At 51.2% G+C, this 25,203-nt stretch overlaps 1 protein-coding gene across 4 annotated transcripts in view; it reads left to right on the forward strand.

The window, feature by feature from the left end:
• rai14 (retinoic acid induced 14) overlaps window positions 1–25,203 on the forward strand; it is a 280,091-nt gene that overhangs the window by 183,654 nt on the left and 71,234 nt on the right. For all 4 annotated transcript variants that reach the window (XM_067984243.1, XM_067984235.1, XM_067984260.1 and 1 more), the window contains 4 exons: window positions 3,531–3,619; window positions 6,695–6,759; window positions 15,021–15,078; window positions 23,381–23,451. In XM_067984243.1, the coding sequence (XP_067840344.1) occupies window positions 3,531–3,619; window positions 6,695–6,759; window positions 15,021–15,078; window positions 23,381–23,451 (283 nt within the window). The remainder of the gene's footprint in view (window positions 1–3,530; window positions 3,620–6,694; window positions 6,760–15,020; window positions 15,079–23,380; window positions 23,452–25,203) is intronic.

Consider the following 25,203-nt stretch of genomic DNA (forward strand, 5'->3'; position numbering starts at 1 on the left):
ATTTCTGCAGGTTATTCAGCAGTATGGTCTGCATATTCTCAAAAGACTTCATGAAGACTCTTTGGTTGTCTATCAACTCCCTTTTATAAACAGGCTCTGTGGATCACCAATCATTTCCTCGTGTAGCTGAGGAATGTCTAGGGCTAACTGATCATCTGGTTTTGGATACTCCATAATAGGAAGGATATATGAGCAATAGAAAAGGTGTTGTGTAGATTCACAAGGATGTTAGGGATTTGGTGGGGGTGGGGGACGGTGGGATGTTACGGTTTTGAGTAGAGACTTGAGAAGTTAGTGCTTGTTTTCACTAGATTTGAGACGGTTGAGAGGAGACCTGATAGATGTATTCAAGATTATGAAAGACAAATGATGATTGTTTACACTGGCTGGCAACATGGTAACAAAGGGCACAAATTTAAAGTAATCACAAAGAATGACAAGGGAGGTTAGAAAATAATTCATAACAAAGGATGATTAGAATGTGGAAGTCTCTGCCATGAGCCATTCTTCAAATAGAGTCCATAACCTATTTTGAAGCAAGCTAGATAGTTTTTTGATAAAGATGACTATTAAAGTGTATGCAGAATGAGAAGGGGAGAGTAGGATTGGACTAGGTGGCTCAAGTCGAGAAAAAACACTAGCAAAGACTTGGTGGGCCAAATGGTCTGTGTGCTGTAACATTCTAGGATTCAGATGAGCAGTAAAACATTTTCTCTAACAGAGAGATATGTGAAGCTACTCCTGTGCCAATTTCAAACCACTACCAGTAACATAATGACTGTTAAAACATTCAACACCCACAGCTTCTGTAAACCAGCAAACTAGATACTGTCATTTAAACAGAATTATGATAATGGAGATGTTTCCAGCTAGATTATATTTGTGTCTCAGTGGCTTTTCACATGTGTGGGAGCCTACAGAAAGCACTAAAATAAAAACACATGTCAGTGATGCGTAAGCATTATTTATGACTTTGTCAAAAATGTCTGTCATGTTAACATTAATTTAGACAAATGATGGAAAAATTGGTTATATGAAGAAAATTTGATGTCCTGGCATGTGTCTGAATTGTTTGAGAACATTGCAATTCTCTAAGCTTTGCAATAATGAATGTTTGTTCAATTCATGTTTTTTTGGAGGTAAGGCCTATGTAGTCTGAAGCTCTTCCACTGTATTACGTTGGTCCTCCTTTCCTTCTAGTGTAATTATAAGATAGCACTGAGTAATTACTTCAGTATCTTACAGGATAGTGACTTGTTTAAAAAACAGTATATATTTGAATACTCAAAATGCTAATACGGAAAACCAGCTTTAGTAGTACATAAAATTAATACATATTCACAGCATTAGCCCTGTAAATATTTCCCATCATTTCTTAATCACTAAGTTTCTTTTTTTTTACTATTCCTTTTTTATTTACTGTTGGACTTAATATTGTTGAGCCTTTTGAAGAGTGCAGTAGAATTTTTTTGCAGTAAAAAGTTGGGTCAATGGGATTACAGTCATATATTCCTGGTGTATTTGAAGAATGCAAAAATTGCACCTCTACATTTCTTGAACCTTTCTTCAAAACTACAATTCGTCATTTATAGAATTCTTTTTGCCGATGCCATGCAACTGAATATTTGAAACCTGAAAAGAGCGTTCCGTACTGCCACATAATGAAATGCTAGTGGCAGAGAATATTTTATATACTTTGATGAGGTACGCATAACTGCCACTGTCCCAGATTGTAAACCTTAAAGGGATAGAAAATGTAGAGATAATGCTTCTTGTTGAAAGTACTATCCCATTTTATAGACTAAAATAGTCTCAGCAGAGTTTTGTTTGATATTTAGTAAAAATGAAACAAGCTACGGACTATAGGAGCTTCATTTTCAAGGAGGGTACTGGACAGGCTTCATCAGAAATATTGGGGACTGCAACTTCAAACTGGCCTGTTTCACTTTGCAGCTGCCAAACCCCAGGAAACCGCCCGACCACAACTTCTTGCATTTCCAAGGTGCTTCTCGTGCAGGAAAACATCTCAAAGCACTTTATAATGAAGGAAAATCAATGCTGATCAGGAGGAGAAACGGAAAAAATTAGGAGAGTTAGAGTGGAGAATGGTTTGGAGAAGGTTTTTGAAAGCAGGTGGGATTGGAGGAGGATGGAATGATGACTGTGTCATAGGCTGTAGAGAGATCGAAAAGGACAAGGAGGGATAGTGCACCATGGTCACACCATTCGGTAGGGGCGGAAAGCTGATTGGAGAGTTTCAAACATAGAGTTGTGGGAAAGATGGGCACAGATTTGGGAGGAGTCAACTCATTCAAGGACTTTGGAGAAGAAAGGAAGGTTGGTGATGAGGCAGTAGTTTGTAAAGACAGAAGGGTCAAGGGTGGGTTTTTTGAGGAGGGGGTTTTGAAAAGAGGGGGACAGTACCTGAGGAGAGTGAACCATGTGCAATGTCAGCTATCACGGGGATCAGAAGGGAAGTTGAGTGGTCAGCAGTTTAGTGGGAATTTGTTTGAGAGATCAGGTAACGGGTCCAATGGTAAGATGAGATAGGAGAGAAGTTATAGAAAGAAGCGGGTCACAGTGAACCTTGGTGGGAAGTTTGGCTTGGCGGGCTAGGGGAAGGTGGGATGCAGCTGAATGGATGGTCTCAATCTTAGTGACAAAGAACTCCACGAGCTCCTCACACTTGTTGAAGGATGCAGGGGAGAGGGGCTTAAGGAGATGGTTTGTAGTGAGAGATGAAGCCAGGGTTTATCTTCGAATTTCAGCATGCGACTTTAGCAGAGGGGAGCAAGGCTTGAAGGTGCTTAATGTAATCCAGCAAGATTTGGCGATGGATGGTTAAACCAGTTCTGCACCAGATACGTTCGAGTCTGCACCCCTTTGATTTGAGAAAGTGAAGACGGAAGCCATACCAGGGGCAACGTCCAGGGTGGGAGAGAGTAAGTGTTTTATTGGGGACAAGGGCATCAAAGCTGGAGGTGAGGGAGTGATTGAGCAGATCGACAGCTGTCGAGGACCTAAAGCTAAACAGTTGGGAGTTTACAAGTGCAGTTGTAAGTGACTTGGGGGAAGAGTTTTTTTCCAGGGGTAGACGCTGAAGGAATTGAACATCAAGATGGAAACGCAAACCTCAGAGCAGAGGACTCATTGAGCAACACAACGGGAGATCTACGAATAGTTCAAAACCAATAAGTGAAATTATGCGCTAAATAAATAGTCCAGGATAAAATTTCACAGGGATTATGTTCTGGAGTTTTTATATAAGCAAAATTAAAACACCTGACATCTTTGTTTGATTCTGGACTGAAAACAACGCCCTGAAAGCAGGAATAAAGCCATTTCTGAGCCGTCAGCTAAAGTATCGTTGTTCTTACAGAAAAAAGCATCAAATCATGCAAGACGTTAAACTTATGACTAAACTTGGTCTTGAAAGCTTTGAATCGCTTAGGTGCCAGAAGAAAACTTCAAAAGTAAATGTAAAAAATGCTGGAACACTGATTTCATTTAATGATTTGTTTTTCTTTCAGTTTTCACCTGGCTGCTACGAAGGGACAGGTGGACTGTTTGGGAGCGATGCTCACTCATGGCGTTGATCTAACTATACCTGATGGCTCGGGTAAGCAATTTACCACTGAAATGGAACCTGTGTTAGAAAATATTTAAATATTTTGTTGTAAATTATTGGATTACACAAAAGGATTCTTGACACATTATGAAGCTTGAGATTTTGCAGGCAGGGACTTCCCAGATGCACGCTCACCTCTTCCACTTAGCACTGTTTGAATCTCTTCAGTTCGGTTTCCATCCTGCCCACATTTCAAAGGTAGCCCTGGCAAAAGTCTTTACTGTTTTGCTCTGTGACTGCAAGCATGGCACATTATCCCTCCTAGTCCTCTTTAATCTCTGACATTTGACCTAGTTGATCACACTATCCTCTACTGCCTCTCCTCCGTGGGACTGTCCGTGCATGGCTCCATTCCTACCTGTTCAAACACAGGCAGCACAACTCCAGAAATGGCGCTTTCTCCAGCTACTATGGGGTCACTTCCAGAATTCCTCAGAGATCCACCTTTTGACCTCCTTCCACTTCCTCATCTACATCCTGCACCCGAGTGACATCATCCATCAATTCCACACGTATGCTGACAACACCCAGATCTACCTCTCTACCACTTCCAGTTGAACCTCAAGTTGACCAAAGCCACAGATTTAGGCCCCTGGAAAAAAAAATTCTGCACCCATACCATTGATTCCCCTGCCTGCCAACTCGCTCAGGCTGCTTATAATGAGGTGTTCAAAATTATGGAGGGTTTTGATACAGTAAATAAGGAGACATTGTTTCCACTGGCAGGAAGGTCCGTAACCAGAGGACACAGACTTAAGGTAATTGGCAAAAGAACCAGAGATTTTTTTTTCATGCAGCGAGTTGTCATAATCTGGAACACACTGCCTGAAAGGGTGGTGGAAGCAGATTCAATAATAGCTTTCAAAAGGGAATTGGATACATAATTGAACAGGAAACGTTTGCAGGGCTATGGGGAAAGAGCAGAGGAGTGGGACTATTTGGACAGCTCTTTCAAAGAGCCGGCATAGGCACGATGGGTCGAATGGTCTCCTTCTGTGCCGAATGATTCTAATCCCTTCATTCTGTTTGACCCAGAGCTCAAATTCAAACATCAGGTCCTATCCGTTACCAGTATCATTTATTTCTGCTCCTATGTTACCCTCACTGCTGCTGAAACCCTTATGAATACCTTTGTTACCTCTGGACTCAAATTTTCCAAAGCCCTTCTTCTCCCTCCCTCCCTTTAATACTTGAATAATATTTGCAATTTTTCAATCTAACAGTACAATTCCTCAATCTAGAGAGCTTTGGAAAATTATGGCTAACAGATCTGGGATTTCCTCACCTATCTCTTTTAATATTCTGGAGTGGAAACCATCAGGTCCTGGAGATTTATCTATTTTAAGTCCCATTATTTCCTCCATTACTACTTTTTTATTTATATTAAATACTCGAAATTCCTCTCCGTGAGTTATTTTAGGTTCTGTTATATTGTTGGTATTTTGCCCTCTTCCTCTACTGTGAAAATGGATATAAAGTGCTCATTTAACAAATCTGCTATTTCCTTATTATCCATTACAGTTTTGCAGGCACAGTCTTCAGTGGGACCATATTCCCCTTTAGCACTTTCTTTCTCTTAATATATTTGTAAAAACTTTTTGCTTTTAGCTTTGATATCCCTTACAAGTTTTTTTTTTAACATGCTGTTTTTGCACCTTTATTACCTTGTATCACTTTGATGCATTAGATTTCCACTTTTCCTTGCATTTGTGCAAGCCTTTTGATTTAGCTTGATACTGTCTCACACCTCATTTGTTGATCATGATTGCATAGCTACACAGGTGGAATCTTTGCTTTTTAGGGTTCAGCTCAATTTGCTGTGGGCAATTCATTTCTCATCCCTTCAGTGTTCCCTTTTTGAAATTTAAAACCTTGGTTTGAGACTCTGCCTTCTCTTTCTCAAACCTAATATGAAATTCAGTCATATTATGGCCACTACTTGCTAGATGTTCCCTTACTGTTAGATTGTTAACTAATTCCCTGGTTTGCTTTTGCATTAGTATTGCCCCCGTTGTAATTTTTTCCCTTTCTCCAGTTCTCCACATGTAATGCATCATCGTGGCCAAGTGTGCAGATGAATGACCTGCTCGTAGGAGCCTCATGAACAGCCCCATGAAGAATAATTTTACTTCTCCGAGGGGAAGCATTTGGCTTCCACTTAATGATGTCCCACAGGAAGGTGGCCGAGGTTGGGAAGCTCGGTTACCTGGAGGAATTGTGGGTACTAGTGCCAGTCCCACAACTCTATGGCACTATTGTATTTTAACACCCTGCCCTGGCAGTATGGTTAATTTCAATAAATGCAATGACGGAATTATTTAATTTACAACCACACATAGTAGCGTCTGAGAAAATAAGTCTCCATCAAAGTTCCATTCAGGCCAGGCTGGAGATTCCTCTGTTGGAATAGTGTAGCATTACCAATTTTTCCCAGCCTGACTGTGTCTAGGCAGAGCTGAGAACTTCTAATGGCCAGCCCGAGGAGCCTGGAATTTTCCTTGTTATGCTGCCAGTCCAAGGGTGAATATTCATAACAAAAACATGGTTTCTCTCAGCTCGTGTCTGCAGGCTGAATACTTCAAAGTTTTGATGAGGGTCTTCACAATAAATGTTAATCTGTCTTCCTCTTTCAGATGTTGACTGCTGTACATATTTCTAGCATTCACTACTTATATTGGATATCCAGCTCAGCAACTTTTCTTTTAATCTCAATAGTAGTTGTCAATTAATTGATCAATTATCAGTTTTATTTCTTCCAACAAACATCTCTTTCTTCTGTTACAGGATTCCATTAGTCTTACTGACATTCCAGCTGTGAGGTTGCTGAATCAGAGAAAAAAAATGAAGTGCATGTTATGTTTCTTGTCTGCCAGTGCAATCTATTTTCAGCTGTAAATTTATAATGTCCTTTTCCTATAAAGAGCACTTCAGACTCAATATCTAACTTCACCTTGTGCATATAAAAAAGAGGAGCTAATATTTAAGTGGCATTTTTATATTCTTCAGTTTAAAAAGTAGTAGTGGATACAAGAATTTTAATGCATTTCCCCCCTGTTCAAATTGTAGGTCACAATGCTTTGCACCTTGCTTCAAAGAATAGTCATCAAGAATGTGTGAAGAAGATCCTTCAGGTAGTGGTGACACATGTTTTTGCTGTCTGTGATTGATAATTTAAGAAATGGCTCTAATTTCCTAGCGCCCAGCTTATGTAATACCAACACTTGTGAGAGAAATAGTGGTAGTAAATGTAATATAATATTGAATGGGAGCTGGATTATTTGTTATATATCCATATCACAGTTGAAGATGCAGTGCATTGTACAGTTACACTCAATACTCTATAAATAGAAAATGAATATGGTTTTTAACTTAATTCAGTTGTTTTGTTCACACAGCGTCCGAGTTCTAACAAACTCCTCCACTCCTCTATCGATAATGCATGAATGTGTGGTGTTGGTCCAACAAACCGACTGCACCCCCCCCCCCCCCACCCCAAGCTCGCGCGCGCTCCCCTGCCCCCCCTCCCCCCCCACAGCTCGGGCGCGCTCTCACTTGCCCCCCCCCCAGCACTGCGCGCGCTCCCCCTGCCCCCCCCCCCAGCTCGCGCGCGCTCCCCTGCACCGCTCCCCTGCCCCCCCCCCCAGCTCGCGCGCGCTCCCCTTCACCGCTCCCCTGCCCCCCCCCCAGCTCGCGCGCGCTCCCCTGCCCCCCCCAAGCTCTCGCGCGCTCCCCTGCCCCCCCCAGCTCTCGCGCGCTCCCCCTGCCCCCCCCCCCAGCTCGCGCGCGCTCCCCTGCCCCCCCCCCCAGCTCGCAGCGCCGCTCCCCTGCCCCCCCCCCAGCTCGCGCTGCGCTCCCCTGCCCCCCCCCAGCTCGCGCGCGCTCCCCTGCCCCCCCCCAGCTCGCGCGCGCTCCCTGCCCCCCCCCCCAGCTCGCGCACGCTCCCCTGCCCCCCCCCAGCTCGCGCACGCTCCCCTGCCCCCCCCCCCAGCTCGCGCGCGCTCCCCTGCCCCCCCCCCAGCTCGCGCGCGCTCCCCTGCCCCCCCCCCCAGCTCGCGCGCGCTCCCCTGCCCCCCCCCCAGCTCGCAGCGCGCTCCCCTGCCCCCCCCCCAGCTCGCGCGCGCTCCCCTGCCCCCCCCCCCAGCTCGCGCGCGCTCCCCTGCCCCCCCCCCCCAGCTCGCGCGCGCTCCCCTGCCCCCCCCCCAGCTCGCGCGCGCTCCCCTGCCCCCCCCCCAGCTCGCGCGCGCTTCCCTGCCCCCCCCCCCCCAGCTCGCGCGCGCTCCCCTGCCCCCCCCCCCCCCAGCTCGCGCGCGCTCCCCTGCCCCCCCCCCAGCTCGCGCGTGCTCCCCTGCCCCCCCCCAGCTCGCGCGTGCTCCCCTGCCCCCCCCCCAGCTCGCTGCGCGCTCCCCTGCCCCCCCCCCCCCCCAGCTCGCGCGTGCTCCCCTGCCCCCCCCCCCCAGCTCGCGCGTGCTCCCCTGCCCCCCCCCCCCCCCAGCTCGCGCGTGCTCCCCTGCCCCCCCCCCCAGCTCGCGCGCGCTCCCCTGCACCACCCCCCCCCAGCTCGCGCGCGCTCCCTGCCCCCCCCCAGCTCGCGCGCGCTCCCCTGCCCCACCCCCCCCCCCAGCTCGCGCGCGCTCCCTGCCCCACCCCCCCCCAGCTCGCGCGCGCTCCCTGCACCACCCCCCCCCAGCTCGCGCGCGCTCCCCTGCCCCCCCCCAGCTCGCGCGCGCTCCCTGCCCCCCCCAGCTCGCGCGCGCTCCCCTGCCCCCCCCCAGCTCGCGCGCGCTCCCCTGCCCCCCCCCAGCTCGCGCGCGCTCCCCTGCCCCCCCCCCTCCCAGCTCGCGCGCGCTTCCCTGCCCCCCCCCCCCCAGCTCGCGCGCGCTCCCCTGCCCCCCCCCCCCCAGCTCGCGCGCGCTCCCCTGCCCCCCCCCCCAGCTCGCGCGCGCTCCCCTGCCCCCCCCCCCAGCTCGCGCGCGCTCCCCTGCACCGCTCCCCTGCCCCCCCCCCAGCTCGCGCACGCTCCCCTGCCCCCCCCCCCAGCTCGCGCACGCTCCCCTGCCCCCCCCCCCCAGCTCACGCGCGCTCCCCTGCCCCCCCCCCCCAGCTCGCGCGCGCTCCCCTGCCCCCCCCAGCTCGCGCGCGCTCCCCTGCCCCCCCCCCCCCAGCTCGCGCGCGCTCCCCTGCCCCCCCCCCCAGCTCGCGCGCGCTCCCCTGCCCCCCCCCCCCCCAGCTCGCGCGCGCTCCCCTGCCCCCCCCCCAGCTCGCGCGCGCTCCCCTGCCCCCCCCCCCAGCTCGCGCGCGCTCCCCTGCCCCCCCCCCAGCTCGCGCGCGCTCCCCTGCCCCCCCCAGCTCGCGCGCGCTCCCCTGCCCCCCCCCCAGCTCGCGCGCGCTCCCCTGCCCCCCCCCAGCTCGCGCGCGCTCCCCTGCCCCCCCCCCAGCTCGCGCGCGCTTCCCCTGCCCCCCCCCCAGCTCGCGCGCGCTCCCCTGCCCCCCCCCAGCTCGCGCGCGCTCCCCTGCCCCCCCCCCAGCTCGCGCGCGCTCCCCTGCCCCCCCCCAGCTCGCGCGCGCTCCCCTGCCCCCCCCCCCAGCTCGCGCGCGCTCCCCTGCCCCCCCCCCCAGCTCGCGCGCGCTCCCCTGCCCCCCCCCCAGCTCGCGCGCGCTCCCCTGCCCCCCCCCCCCCAGCTCGCGCGCGCTCCCCTGCCCCCCCCCCAGCTCGCGCGCGCTCCCCTGCCCCCCCCCCCAGCTCGCGCGCGCTCCCCTGCCCCCCCCCCAGCTCGCGCGCGCTCCCCTGCCCCCCCCCCAGCTCGCGCGCGCTCCCCTGCCCCCCCCCCAGCTCGCGCGCGCTCCCCTGCCCCCCCCCCAGCTCGCGCGCGCTCCCCTGCCCCCCCCCAGCTCGCGCGCGCTCCCCTGCCCCCCCCCAGCTCGCGCGCGCTCCCCTGCCCCCCCCCCCAGCTCGCGCGCGCTCCCCTGCCCCCCCCCCAGCTCGCGCGCGCTCAGCCCTGCCCCCCCCCCCAGCTCGCGGCGCGCTCCCCTGCCCCCCCCCCCAGCTCGCGCGCTCCCTGCCCCCCCCCAGCTCGCAGCGCTCTCCCCTGCCCCCCCCCCAGCTCGCGCGCGCTTCCCCTGCCCCCCCCCCCAGCTCGCGCGCGCTCCCCTGCCCCCCCCCCCCAGCTCGCGCGCGCTCCCCTGCCCCCCCCCCCCAGCTCGCGCGCGCTCCCCTGCCCCCCCCAGCTCGCGCGCTCTCCCCTGCCCCCCCCCAGCCTCGCGCGCGCTCCCCTGCCCCCCCCCCCAGCTCGCGCGCGCTCCCCTGCCCCCCCCCCCCAGCTCGCGCGCGCTCCCCTGCCCCCCCCCCCAGCTCGCGCGCGCTCCCCTGCCCCCCCAGCTCGCGCGCGCTCCCCTGCCCCCCCCCAACTCGCGCGCGCTCCCCTGCCCCCCCAGCTCGCGCGCGCTCCCCTGCCCCCCCCCCAGCTCGCGCGCGCTCCCCTGCCCCCCCCCAGCTCGCGCGCGCTCCCCTGCCCCCCCCCCCACCTCGCGCGCGCTCCCCTGCCCCCCCCCCCACCTCGCGCGCGCTCCCCTGCCCCCCCCCCCAGCTCGCACGCGCTCCCCTGCCCCCCCCCAGCTCGCGCGCGCTCCCTGCCCCCCCCAGCTCGCGCGCGCTCCCCTGCCCCCCCCCCAGCTCGCGCGCGCTCCCCTGCCCCCCCCAGCTCGCGCGCGCTCCCCTGCCCCCCCCCCCCCAGCTCGCGCGCGCTCCCCTGCCCCCCCCCCCCAGCTCGCGCGCGCTCCCCTGCCCCCCCCCCCCCCAGCTCGCGCGCGCTCCCCTGCCCCCCCCCCCAGCTCGCACGCGCTCCCCTGCCCCCCCCCCCCAGCTCGCGCGCGCTCCCTGCCCCCCCCCAGCTCGCGCGCGCTCCCTGCCCCCCCCCAGCTCGCGCGCGCTCCCCTGCCCCCCCCCAGCTCGCGCGCGCTCCCCTGCCCCCCCCCCAGCTCGCGCGCGCTCCCCTGCCCCCCCCCCAGCTCGCGCGCGCTCCCCTGCCCCCCCCCCAGCTCGCGCGCGCTCCCCTGCCCCCCCCCCAGCTCGCGCGCGCTCCCCTGCCCCCCCCAGCTCGCGCGCGCTCACCCTGCCCCCCCCCCCCCCCAGCTCGCGCGCGCTCCCCTGCCCCCCCCCAGCTCGCGCGCGCTTCCCCTGCCCCCCCCCCCCAGCTCGCGCGCGCTCCCCTGCCCCCCCCCCTCAGCTCGCGCGCGCTCCCCTGCCCCCCCCCCCCCCAGCTCGCGCGCGCTCCCCAACCCCCCCCCCCCCCAGCTCGCGCGCGCTCCCCAACCCCCCCCCCCCCCCAGCTCGCGCGCGCTCCCCAGCCCCCCCCCCCCCCCAGCTCGCGCGCGCTCCCCTGCCCCCCCCCCCCCCCCCAGCTCGGGCGCGCTCCCCTGCCCCCCCCCCTCCCCCCAGCTCGCGCGCGCTCCCCTGCCCCCCCCAGCTCGCGCGCGCTCCCCTGCCCCCCCCCCCCCAGCTCGCGCGCGCTCCCCAACCCCCCCCCAGCTCGCGCGCGCTCCCCAACCCCCCCCCCCCCCAGCTCGCGCGCGCTCCCCAGCCCCCCCCCCCCCCAGCTCGCGCGCGCTCCCCTGCCCCCCCCCCCCCCCAGCTCGCGCGCGCTCCCCTGCCCCCCCCAGCTCGCGCGCGCTCCCCTGCCCCCCCCCCCCAGCTCGCGCGCGCTCCCCTGCCCCCCCCCCCAGCTCGCGCGCGCTCCCCTGCCGCCCCCCCCCCCGCGCGCTCCCCTGCCCCCCCTCTCGCGCGCTCCCCTCCCCCCCTCCCTCGCGCGCTCCCCTTCCCCCCCGCGCGCGCGCTCCCCTGCCCCCCCTCTCGCGCGCTCCCCCTTCCCCCCTCCCTCGCGCGCTCCCCTTCCCCCCTCCCTCGCGCGCTCCCCTGCCCCCCCTCTCGCGCTCCCCTGTCCCCCTCTAGCGCGCACGAGTGTCCTCGCTCCCACCGCCCCCTCCCCCTCCTCTCTTTCTGTTAATGTCTCCTTTTTCTCACTCCTTTTTTTTTCAAAACTGTTCTTTTCTCTTTTGAGGTTCTTTCCATTTTTTAAATCAATCTATTTTACTTGCTTTGGTTTCATCCTGATGGCTGTACTCGCCATTCCTATTTTTAAAAAACTTTTTGCTTTTCTCCCTTCTGACCCGTCCTTCCTGTTAAGGTAAGCTTGTTGGATGAGTCTGGAAGAAGAGAAGACCTGAGAGGATGGAGACAGTTCTTAGCGCATGCGATTTTAAGCTGGAAAACAGTAATTGGATTAAAAATTCATTACATGTTTAAAAATGCACTCTTTTAAAAGTCTGGTTGATTTTTTAATATGGTTTTATGACACTCCCTGTTCACTACCTGCTAATGTAAGTAATATAAGCATTGAAAATAGCAACTAGTTCAAACCGCTAAACTCCTGTGTTCAATGCGTAGAAAACAAAAACTCGGACTGAAAGGATTGAAACTATTTCTTCCAAATAAAATGTTAACTAGATATTGGCTATTATCACACTAGATCATGTAGCAGTGCGAGTGGGGAGTACTCATTAATCAGCCCAACTCATTGGTATCGAGGTGGGTGGTGGAGCTCTGTGCATGCTGCTCAAACTCATATATACTGAGATTTACATTGCTTCCTTTACAGCTGGTCTTTTCTGAACCAGAAAAGCAGAGAGGGCAACTAACTCTTTAATAGGTAGCAAAACAAAAGTGTCTGTGTAGGAGGCAGCCTGAGAGTTTTTATTAAAGGTGCCGAAAGTTTTTTTTATTAAAACTAGAAGGTGGATATTGTATCATCTGCACTTTCTCTGCAATTGCTACACAGAATAGTGAAATATTACATGCAGGAGATCTGTAAGGTTATGGTTGGCCTGGTACTGGCAATTTAAGGACTTTTGGAATTGGCACAAGGGAAAATGTGGTATGACTTTAACTGCAGATGCGCAATGTAAAGGTGGCATTAGATGCACTGAGTACATAGAAATGACTCCATCTTTCATCCAGAAGGAAACATGGTTAGATTCTCCATCTTATTAAACAGTGCCTGTTTCTTGTCGTACTGCAGCTGAAAGCTCAATATTCATGTAGTTTGGCATTTATTTTTGAAACTACTAAACAGTAACGATACTGTCATAACTTTTGACTGGTTTTACTACTTCGGGATGAGGAAAGAATTCGGCCAGGATTTTGACCTGGAGCTGGGAAGGGAGCGGGGGTGTTGAATCGCGGACGGGAAACCCAGAAGTACGGGTTTCCTGGATGACCTTACGATTTTGATGTAAGGACTTCTTTTGTTTTTCTTTATCGGTTTGCTGTCCGACAGACTGGCCTGATTTGACAGGCTGGTCTCAGTTGGACGGGATCAGAGCAAGGAGGAGGACGTGAAAAGATAAGTCTTCAGGTAAATCTTAGATTGTATGGATTTGTGGGGGTGGGGGAGCATGGGTGGGCACGGGGACTCCGATGGGTATAGGGGTCTTGGGGGGAGGGTGGAGTCAGTCATCAGGGGGGGGAAGAGGTAAGTCACGGGGGAGTCAGTCATGGGGGGTGTTTGGGCGTTGGTCACTGAGGTGCGGTGGGGGGGGTGTTGGGATCAGGGGCCATCGTGGTGGTCCGCGATCGTTGCAGGGGGGAGTTGCGATCGTTACCGGGTGGTGTCCGCGATCATTGGGGGAGTTCACTACAGGTCGGCTTGTTGGGCCTGGGGAAGCACTCCTGCCCACAAGCTGTGCTATAAAGGCACAGATCTGCAGTTTCGGGCCTTCTCGTCTCCCCTCATGCCTAGGTTAGTTGCCTGCCCCGGTGAAAACCGGAAATGGGCGGGTTGGGGGCGGGTCTGAAACTGTTGCAATTTTCAATGCCCCAACCCACCAGTTTTTCACAGTTAAAATTCTGCCTGTAGACGTTTGTAATTCTGACAGTCTCTTTTGTAAGGACTTAATTTTTGTACTTTTGAAATTAATCATTATGTCATCTCATCATTCAAAAATTATTGGTAACCTCATAAATTTGACTTGCACTTCAGCTTGTTTTTTTTATTCGTTCATGGGATGTGGGCGTCGCTGGCGAGGCCGGCATTTATTGCCCATCCCTAATTGCCCTTGAGAAGGTGGTGGTGAGCCGCCTTGAAACGCTGCAGTCCGTGTGGTGAAGGTTCTCCCACAGTGCTGTTAGGAAGGGAGTTCCAGGATTTTGACCCAGCGACAGTGAAGGAACGGCGATATATTTCGAAGTCGGGATGGTGTGTGACTTGGAGGGTAATGTGCAGGTGGTGGTGTTCCCATGTGCCTGCTGCTCTTATCCTTCTAGGTGGTAGAGGTCGCGGGTTTGGGAGGTGCTGTCGAAGAAGCCTTGGCGAGTTGCTGCAGTGCATCCTGTGGATGGTACACACTGCAGCCACAGTGCGCCGGTGGTGAAGGGAGTGAATGTTTAGGGTGGTGGATGGGGTGCCAATCAAGCGGGCTGCTTTGTCCTGGATGTTGTCGAGCTTCTTGAGTGTTGTTGGAGCTGCACTCATCCAGGCAAGTGGAGAGTATTCCATCACACTCCTGACTTGTGCCCTGTAGGGGAAAGGCTTTGGGGAGTCAGGAGGTGAGTCACTCGCCGCAGAATACCCAGCCTCTGACCTGCTCTTGTAGCCACAGTATTTATATGGCTGGTCCAGTTAAGTTTCTGGTCAATGGTGACCCCCAGGATGTTGATGGTGGGGGATTCGGCAATGGTAATGTCGTTGAATGTCAAGGGGAGGTGGTTAGACTCTCTCTTGTTGGAGATGGTCATTGCCTGGCACTTGTCTGGCACGAATGTTATTTAGCACTTATGAGCCCAAGCCTGGATGTTGTCCAGGTCTTGCTGCATGCGGGCACGGACTGCCTCATTATCTGAGGAGTTGCGAATGGAACTGAACACTGTGCAATCATCAGCGAACATCCCCATTTCTGACCTTATGATGGAGGGAAGGTCATTGATGAAGAAGCTGAAGATGGTTGGGCCTCGGACTCTGCCCTGAGGAACTCCTGCAGCAATGTCCTGGGGCTGAGATGTTTGGCCTCCAAAAACCACTACCATCTTCCTTTGTAGTATATAGTTTATAGTATAATGATCTTGATAGGTTAAATGCTTGAGTAAATTAAGAATTACATTGTTTGACTATACAAGAAAAAGGCTGTCTCTGTCGAGAATTTTTCCCCTCTGCTGTAATATATCTGTCAGAATGTTCATATGTTTTATCTTGGTATGAGGTAAGTCCTGCAGGATGTAATCAGACTAATGCAGGGAATGTAAAATATATATTAGTTAACATTGTTATTGTATCCAAAGCATATACACATTTCTAGAGTAGAGCACTAAACAAATTTCTGTCTTCTCACTGTTTCTTGTTAACAGTACAAGTGTCCTGTGGAATGTGCTGACATTAATGGGAAGACAGCTTTACACCATGCAGGTAATGAATGTTACCCATTTTGTTTTTAAAGACATTGTTCATTTGACAACTGAGGGGCTAAATTCTTTTTTTAAAATGTTTTGTGATGTATGAGGAACACTATAGGGTTCATTTTAACCCCCGGCAGGACAGATGGCAATCCTGCACAGGAGTCTTCATTGGAGGCTCGGCAGATTTTAACTGCTCGGGCTTATTTGAATGCCGCTGGTCAGCTGCTCACCTGTATTGGGCAGGAAGTGGCAGCTGGCCGTCGAGGGGGGATGGATGAAGATCGGGTGGAGAGGTATTGCAAGGGTCTCCCAGCAGGGGGGGAACGGGACAGCAGAGGCTGGACTTTCCTCCTGGGGTCAGGAGGCGCATCCCGTACTAAGGAAAGTTTTTCTTTAACTTACGTTAGAGGGTCTCACTAGTTTCTTGATAGTTTTACCTGGCCACAGCGCCCAGCTCAGGAGCAGGTTAAAATGGCATTAGGGTCCCATGTACGTCGTGGCATTTATTAATGAGGCTCCCACTGAAGTCTGACGGGTTATCTGCCACCAAAACCAGCTCTCCCACTCCTGGAATCCATTATTAAGGAGATGGTAACAGGACACTTAGAAAATCATAATATGATTAGGCAGAGTCAACATGGTTTTATGAAAGGGAAATCGTGTTTGACAAATTTATTAGAGTTTTTTGAAGATGTAACTAGCAGTGTAGATAAAAGGGAACCAGTGGATGTAGTATATTTGGATTTTCAAAAAGCATTTGATAAGGTGCCACATAAAAGGTTGTTGCACAAGGTAAGGGCTCATGGGGTTGGGAGTAACATATTAGCATGGATAGATGACTGGTTAACGGACAAAAAAACAGAGAGTAGGGATAAACGGGTCTTTTTCAGGTTGGCAGGCTATAACTAATGGGGTGCCGCAAAGATCAGTGCTTGGGCATCAGCTATTTACAATCGAAATGAGTGACTTAGATGAACGGACCGAGTGTTATGTATTCAAGTTTGCTGATGATACAAAGCTAGGTGGGAAAGTAAGCTGTGAGGAGGACACAAAGGGCACAATTTTAATAAGGCGGAGGGATGGCAGCGGGATGGGGGGGTCAATGGGCGCATGGCAAACACGAATAATAAAAACTTACTGTTCCCCACGCGATCGCGACTTAATTGGTGGCCATTAATCTTGTTTCCGGGTTTGCCGTTCAAAAGCTGCATGCGGACTACACACCCGCATGACAGGCTGTCAGCTGCAGCATCTAGATTTAAAGGGCCATTTCTCCAATGGATTTTCCTGGAGCAAGAAGACACAATGGAGCAGCACAGGGGCAAAGCTGCTCCCAGATTCAGCAATGCCTCACTTAAGGTGCTGCAGGCCGGGGTGGGGAGGAGGAGGGAACTATTTTACCCGGCCAACAGGAGGAAGCGCCTGGCTCGAGGTGGCAGAGGAAGTCACCAGCAGGAGCAACATCTCCCACACTTGGGTCCAGTGCAGGAAGCGTTTCAATGACCTAACTAGGTCAGCAAAAGTGAGTACACTTACTGAATCTCCTGCATATCATGTTGCACATCACCACAACACCCCCCCTCCCCTCAACTCATTCTGCACTGCCAAGACTACTCTATTACATCAATCCTCACACCCACTTAAGACTCATCCTCAACTTATCTTCACTTCCTCACCTCCCCATTTGTGACCCCACCACTACCACTCACCTCAATCCTGATCCAATGTGATGTCTTTGTCTGATACTGACCCTCTGATGCACTTCTTTCCTCGTCAGCCTCACCCAAAGCAATGCATTCATCGGCTGACCACTTCACCATCACTCACTCACACGTCTGTACATTCTCCCCTTGTAGAAGAGAGCGGAAAATGCACGCGAGAGGGCAAGGACTGGAGGGGGGCCACAACAAATAGTGGTCCTCACAGAGGCGGAGGAGGAGGCCCTGAAGATCAGCTGCACCCTCGAGAGCCTGTCCGTCGGGGACGCCAAGACTGGCACCCCACAAACATCTGGTGACATAACTTTAACATTCATCACACACAACATGAATTGATATTAACAATGTTTGGCATGTTGAACTGAACACCTCAGTATGCGTACTGCAACATGACACATCTGTGATGATGTTTAATATTGCCTTCTGTTCGCTTACAGGCCCTTCAACAACTACATGACAGCAGAGGGCGATTCCTCAGAGGTGCTCCCGGCCTCTGAGGGTGCACCGTCACATCTTAGTGAGCCACCCACCGGCGCAGATACTGACACCTCGGTGGGTCCTAGTAATCAGTTAGTTGGGTTGGCACCTGGTGAGCACGAGCAGACACTGGTGGCAGGGGCAGTTGTGGAGAGGCCACGTCGGTGGCCGCACTCCTCCATGCTCTGCTCAGCTGGACACAGGTGCTGAACCCTGGGGGCCATCCTTTAAAAGGAGCGTGATTGAGGGACAGCAGCACATTTGCGAGGTACTGGAACAGGTGCCATGCGCACTCTCCACAATGACGCTGAGGATGGAGGAGTCCAAGTCCTGCATTAGTGGAATGGTGGCACAGGTACATGAGGAACTATCTGAGATAGTGTCACAGGTAGATGCAGGAATGTCTGCGATAGAGAGAAGGCTAACCTCCAATGAGCTTCAAGCATGGTTCACAAATGAGTCCATTCAGGTCCTGACAACGGCAGTTCGGACTCAGGGTGAACAATATTCTACCGCCTTAAACAGGCAGACAGAAACTTTACAATTGGACTTCCAAGGCATCATACATGTCCTCCAAACTCTTATCCAGCAGAGTGATAGGAGTGATGTGGGCCTGGTCCAGGAGAGGGATGATGGTGAGTGGGGACACCATTCAAAGCCCTCCCACGCCTCACCCGTTGCCCCCCTCTCAACCAGTACCCACAATGCTGCCTCCTCTCCAGGTGGGCGAGTCTGCCTCTGCATAGGTGCAGGTGGAGTAGTCTTTGGCAGGGCCCTCACGGGCTCCAAAACCCAGAGGGCTTAGGCCAAAAGCATCAAAGCAGTCAGGGCAAGGACATGAGCGACCTGCCACTACCTCTGCTGCAGCCATAGGGGATGCACCACGTAGAAGTGGTAGGAAGAGAAAGGCTAAGGATTTGTGATCACAGAGGGTATGTACAAGGATGTTTGACAGACTGTCATGTTTTTCATTTATATTTGTTTTTTATTAATGTCACATTAAATGTTTAATATTGAATTTAAGGTGAATTTAAAATAAAATTGCTGGACTATAACTTGGTGTTGTAAAATTGTTTACATTAAATGTTATCATTCTCATCACTACTGCCACGCCTTGCCCATTTTTGACTGCCTTTTGTGATAGGGCCCTTTCATGTGCTTCATCACGAACAGCGACACTTGATGCCACCCAATGGGTGACTTTACAGTGGGTGTATGTGTAGTTGCAGGACAGTTTTGTGCGGTGGGGGGGAGGTGGGCTGGTGTTGGTGTTGCTCTTTCCAGGTGGTGTGAGGACTGGACTATTCTCACTTTGTGATCTTATGAGAACCGTTCACATATCAGTGACCCTCTGGCCTCACGAATAGCCAGGTGAGCTGCTGCTCTGCCCATGGGTTCATCCTCCTCCTGCTCCTGCTCCTGCTCCTCCTCAATGTTGATGGCAGATGTGGATGTTGGATGAGGGCATGGGGCCTCATCAACCAGTACCCCTCTCTGTTGCGCCGGACACAACACACTAATATAATGTGACCCACTCTCGCTGGTGCGTATTGAAGCGCTCCCCCAGAACGATCAAGGCACCGAAATCGCATCTTCGGTCCCAATGCATGTTCAGTTACCGACCTGGTGGTGATGTGGCTGCCGTTGTATCGACGCTGTTGCTCGCTGATGGGGTTCCTCAGAGCTGTCATCAACTATATGTGCAGGGGATATCCCTTGTCCCCTTAAGGCTGTTTGGCGCATGGAAGAGGTCCGGGATATTTTATTCCCTCAGAATGAATGAATCATGGCAGCTGCCAGGGAATCTCTTACACACGTGAAGAAATCTTTTACAGCGGTCACAAACGAGCTGAGTGTTGATGGAGTGATAACCCTTCCTGTCGACGAACAGTCCTGGCTTGTGCGGAGGTGCCTGGATTGCGATATGTGTGCAATCTATTGCACCCTGTTCAGGTGGCAAGCCAGCCACAGAGTGGAATCCCACTGCCCTCTCCGTCTGGCTGAGGTCGTACATGGGGAAGTTGACGTATTGCGAGGCCCTGCGAAACAACTCGTTGGTGACCTGCCTTATGCACTTGTGTGCGGACGACTGAGAGACCACAGCAATGTCACTGGTGGCACCCTGGAATGATCTGACGGCAAAGAAGTTGAGGGCAGTGGTCACTTTAACTGCGACAGGTAATGAGATGCCCAGCCGGGAGCAGCTCGGCATGAAGGAGGCTGCAGATGTCTGTGACCACCTGGCGACTCACTCTCAGCCTTCATATGCACTGCTCCTCAGAGAGGTCCAGGAAGCTGAGCCTCGGTCTGTAGACCCTCTGTTAAATTGGTGCCTCCTGCGACGTTGGCCCCTCTGTTGTTCCCCTCTGTGTTCTTGTGCAGTGCCTGTTGCACAGCACTGTGTTGTAGAGCTACAAGTGGTGGAAGTGCATGCCGTGCCTGGTGAGGATGGTGATATTCCACATGTCACCTTTCGTTCTTTTGCCAGTCACCTTAAATCTATGCCCTCTGGTTCTTGACCCTTCCGCCAATGGGAACAGTTTCTCTCTATCTACTCTGTCTGGACCCTTCATGATTTTGAATACCTCTACCAAATCTCCTCGCAACCGTCTCCATTCCAAGGGGAACAACCCCAGCTTCTCCAGTCTATCCACATAACTAAAGTCCCTCATCCCTGGAATCATTCTCGTAAATCTCTTCTGCACCCTCTCTAAGGCCTTCACATCTTTCCTAAAGTGCAGTGCCCAGAACTGGACACAGCCAATCCAGTTGTGGCCGAACCAGTGTTTTATAAAGGTTCATCATGACTTCCTTGCATTTGTACTCTATGCCTCTAATATAAAACCCAGGATCCCATTTGCTTTTTTAACCGCTTTCTCAACTTGCCCTGCCACCTTCAATGTGGGGGTATATGTGCACATATACCCCCAGATCTCTCTGTTCCCATACCCCTTTTAGAATTATGCCCTCTAGTTTATATTGCCTCTCCTCATTCTTCCTACTGAAATGTATCACTTCGTATTTTTCTGCGTTAAATTTTATCTGCCACATGTCTGCCCATTCCACCATCCTGTCTTATATCCTCTTGAAGTCCATCACTATCCTCCTCACTATTCACAACCCTTCCAAGTTTTGTGTCATCTGCAAATTTTGAAATTGTGCCCTGTGCATCCAAGTCCAAGTCATTAATATAAATCAAGAAAAGCAGTGATCCCAGCACCGACCCCTGGGGAACACCACTTTACACCTCCCTCCAGTCTGATAAACAACCGTTCACCACTACTCTCTGTTTCCTGTCACTTAGCCAATTCTGTATCCATGTTGCCTATAGTTGCTGGGTTTATCCTTGCACCCTTTTTTAAACAAGGGTGCAACATTTGCAAGTCTCCAGTCCTCTGGCACCACCCCTGTTTCTAAATATGTTTGGAAGATTATGGCCAGCATCTCTGCGATTTCCACCCTTACTTCCCTCAGCAACCTAGGATGCATCCCATCCAGACCGGGTGACTTATCTACTTTAAGTACAGCTAGCCTTTCTAGTACTTCTTCATCAATTTTTAGCCCATCCAGTATCTCAACTACCTCTTCTTTTACTGTGACTTTGGCAGCATCTTCTTCCTTGGTAAAGACAGATGCAAAGTACTTATTTAGTACTTCAGCCATGCCCTCTGCCTCCACGCATAGATCTCCTATTTGGTCCCTAATCGGTCCCACCCCTCCTCTTACTACCCGTTTACTGTTTATATGCCTATCAAAGACTTTTGGATTCCCTTTTATGTTGGCCGCCAGTCTATTATCATACTCTCTCTTTGCCCCTCTTATTTCCTTTTTTACTTCCCCTCTGAACTTTCTATATTCAGCCTGGTTCTCACTTGTGTTATCAACCTGCCATCTGTCATATGCCCCTTTTTCCTGCTTCATCTTAATCTCTATCTCTTTTGTCATCCAGGGAGCTCTACCTTTCTCCTTCGTGGGAATGTAACTAGACTGTAGCCGAACCATCTCCTCTTTAAAGGCGGCCCACTGTTCAATTACAAATTTTGCCTGCCAATCTTTGATTCCAATTTACCTGGGGAGAGTTGTCCTATGAGGAGAGTTTGAGTAGAATGGGCCTATACTCTCTGGATTTTAGAAGAATGAGAGGGGATCTCATTGAAACATATAAGATCCTGAGGGGGCTTGACAGGATAGAGGCTGAGAGATTGTTTCCCCTGGCTGGAGAGTCTACAACTAGACGGCATAGTTGCAGGATAAGGGGTCGGCCATTTAAGACTGAAATGAGGAGGAATTTCTTCACTGAGAGTTGTGAATCTTTGGAATTCTCTACCCAGAGGGCTGTGGTTGCTGAGTCATTTAGTATATTCAAGGCTGAGATAGATAAATTTTTGGACTCTCGGGGAATCAAGGGATATGGGGATCGGGCAAGAAAGTGGCATTGAGGTTGAAGATCAGCCATGATCTGATTGAATGGCGGAGCAGGCTCGAGGGGCCGTGTGGCCTATTCCTGCTCCTATTTCTTATGTTCTTATGTTTCGCATTGATCTGGGAGAGTTAAAATTTCCCCTTATGCAAATGTTGCATATGAACATATGAGATCTAAATGGTTGTTAATGGATGTTAATGACACACTTAGCACAATGGAGTTGGTTCATCTGCACCTCAGAATACAATGCAAATTAATGGGTTCCATAGCATAGTCGTTATGAGCCCAGAAGTCAGGAGTTCAATCCCACCAAAGTAAATTGTGAAATTGAATTCAGTAAATTTGGTAATTTGTGGGCTGGCACCAGAAAAATTATTGTTGTAAAATTTCAACTGGCTTACTAATGTCCTTAAGGAAAGGGAACCTGCCAACCCAATCGGTCTGGCTGCATGTGATTCCAGTCCCATACTATAATGCCCTCAGAGCAACTGGGGATGGGCAGAAAATACTGACTTGCCAGTTTCTCCCACATCCCAAGAAAAAATCGGGGAAAAAAGACCATGCTTCTGGCTTAAGAATAATAGCTGTAAAGCATGAAACATAGCTGGCAACTCACACTAAGCTCACCAGGAGGCAGCCTCGTGTTAGAGTGCAGTTTTCTCATAACATTTGAAAAGACTCTATTTGTTTATAAAGTATCGTGGAGATTTGTTGGCCTTCATCAGAGGTCCAATGGTCTTCTTGAGCACTTTTTTCAATCTGACTTCACACTGGACTCGAAATATACTTCACCCTTTGCAAAGACGTGTGATGCCTCTTGGAGGGGCTCTCGTACTGTTTAGCTTTGGTGCTTTTGGAAGTTAGATTGGGACCTGACTCCTGAGTTACACTATTACTTTTGTATTCTGTACCTGAAAATATCTTGCATCCACAGAAAGTGCAGTATAACTTCAGCCTAAAATATCTCACTCATGACCTGCATCGCAGCGCCACAGGTTCAAATGCACTCCGCCGTGAAATGGCGGGATGTGGGATGGTGCCAGCAATTTTCCAGGTGATCAGCCTCACCCATGCTGTGAAGGGGGAGAGGATGGGAGGATGAGCCAAAGACTCCTTGGGTTAAATTTTCACCGTAAGTACTCGGCATAGAGCTTTGTGTGCAGGAGCACATGTTGCTAATTCGGGTATGTGCCCAATTTTCCATCCAATCTAGGGCAGTAGCATGGAGGTGGACCACAAAGGAGAGATTTTGTAGGAGGACAGAATGGCTGATGGTGATGAGAGAGGACAAGATTGCTGCAGTGACAAAGGGTATCATAGGTGTATTCTACTGTCTCAATATTATAGGCAGCAGGGAAACTGAATTGAAAGGATTTGCAGAGGGATTCCATGGAGCAGAGTGACAACAACCCATTTAAAGAGTTTAGACGATAACTTTATTGTAATATTAGTGTTTATGAGCTGAAAAACTGATACTTATGGTTGAGTTCTCTGGACAAGCAAATGGGTTTTGGGCCATTTTCCAATATAAAAATCTGGCACAATTTTATTCAAGGAAAATTTATCCCATTGATTTCAGTCTCATACTTGCATAAAATGAGAATGTGATTTTTTTTTTGGTTTATTAATTAAACATAAGCTGATGCCAATGATGCATAAGTACACAGTACTAACTTACTGTTTTTAATTTCTAGCTACAAGTGGTTCTATTTCCATCATTCAACTTCTGTATGAACACAAGTGCCCTATTAATATCAAGGACGCAGTATGTATCCACCTTGTATCTTTCAACTGTAAGATTTCTGAATTACATAGAATGTACAGCACAGAAACAGGCCATTCGACCCAACAGGTCCATGCTGGTGTTTATGCTCCACACGAGCCTCCTCCCATACTTCTTCATCAAACTCTATCAACATATCCTTCTATTCCTTTCTCCATCATGTGTCTATCTAGGTTCCCCTTAAATGCATCTATGCTAGTCGCCTCAACTACTCCTTGTGGTAGCGAGTTCCAAATTCTAACCACTCTCTGGGTAAAGAAGTTTCTCCTGAATTTCCTATTGGATTAGTTTTCCATTAAACAATGCAATTGCATTTTATAGAATTCAGATGCACAATTTTTGAATAATTTGATCTCGCTTAATAACATTACTTAATAAAATTAATTTTTATCTATACGTTATATTAAAAGTCTTGAGTGTAGCATGATTGTCCTGTAACTGTTATGCCTATTTTGGCCATGTTTTTTCTGTCATGCTTGAACTTACCTACTAATTTCCCATACCTTTTGCTTGAGCCCTCAAACTCCTGTCTCCATAGTAGGTGTGCAATATGAGAGTCCTTCTAACCTGTGTCTTCAAGTTAGTAGGTGGTTCTTTGGCTGTGTACTCATGGCACCACCCCACTTGGACTCCTCTGAGCAGGAATTAGCTTTAAGTTTCTTGAATACTTAAAAAAAAAATTGGCTGACAGTAGGGAAACTGGGTTTTGGTAGCATGGGGTCAGATAGAGAATTCCCTGCAATGGAAAACTCTGTATTTTTTAAGCAGCATTGTTTAGTGTTGAAATAGAGCAAGGCTTTCTATATTTTGAAAGCCCTATAGACTTTCAATACTGGAGAATGGAAGGGAAGAATTATCCTTTATAACTCTTTCCTTCGCCACTCCAGGCAGCCATGCGTTCCCCCTTTGTTCCATCTTACCATCTCCCCCTGCCCCCACTCAGCACTGATCCCTTCTACTGTGTCTACCCTCAACTAACCAGAATGCCTCTGCAATTTCCTGTTCCCACTCACTTCTATTGTCTCTTGCTACCCCCAAGTGCCAGTTCCTTTGCCTTTTCAGCTCCCTTCGACTGCCCACACCGAGTAGCCATTCTTTTCCTCTTGCTGCCCTGAGCATCTGTGTCTTACCTCTTCTCGACCCCCTCCATTTGCCTCTTACTACTGAGTGCCCAGATCCACACTTGCTGCTGGCTGTTACCACTCCCATCTTCCTTTCCTCCCCCGACTCCCTTCAGACATGTTTGATGCACCCACCACCCCCCATGGAGCACTTATACCTTTCCTCAAGTACTAACATGTCCTTTACAAAAACACTCATCATTATTGTACTTCCCCATCACGCATCCAACTTCACATTCACATAACAAACAAACCCAATCCCATCCTCTAAGTGGAAAATGTTTTTTAAATGAATGCTCCAACTTGGAGCACTAATTGGATAGCTCTTTCAAAGAGCCGGCACAGGCACATTGAGCCGAATGGCGGCCTCCTCTGCTCTTTGATTCTATGAAGTGCTTTAACAAATTATATTAAATATATACCTTATATAAAAATTATCTACACATGATATACTGTACACATTGTACATACATTTCAGTATTATTTCATTTAAAAAAAAATTGTTCTCTGGATGTGCTGATGGTGGTAAGACTGCATTATTGCCCATTATAACTCCAATTCCCTTCATTCATAAACCTTTACAACTGCATAACATCTTCCAATATACGTTTTC

This window comes from Heptranchias perlo, chromosome 1 (genome assembly GCF_035084215.1).
Source record: "Heptranchias perlo isolate sHepPer1 chromosome 1, sHepPer1.hap1, whole genome shotgun sequence".
Lineage (NCBI taxonomy): Eukaryota > Metazoa > Chordata > Chondrichthyes > Hexanchiformes > Hexanchidae > Heptranchias > Heptranchias perlo.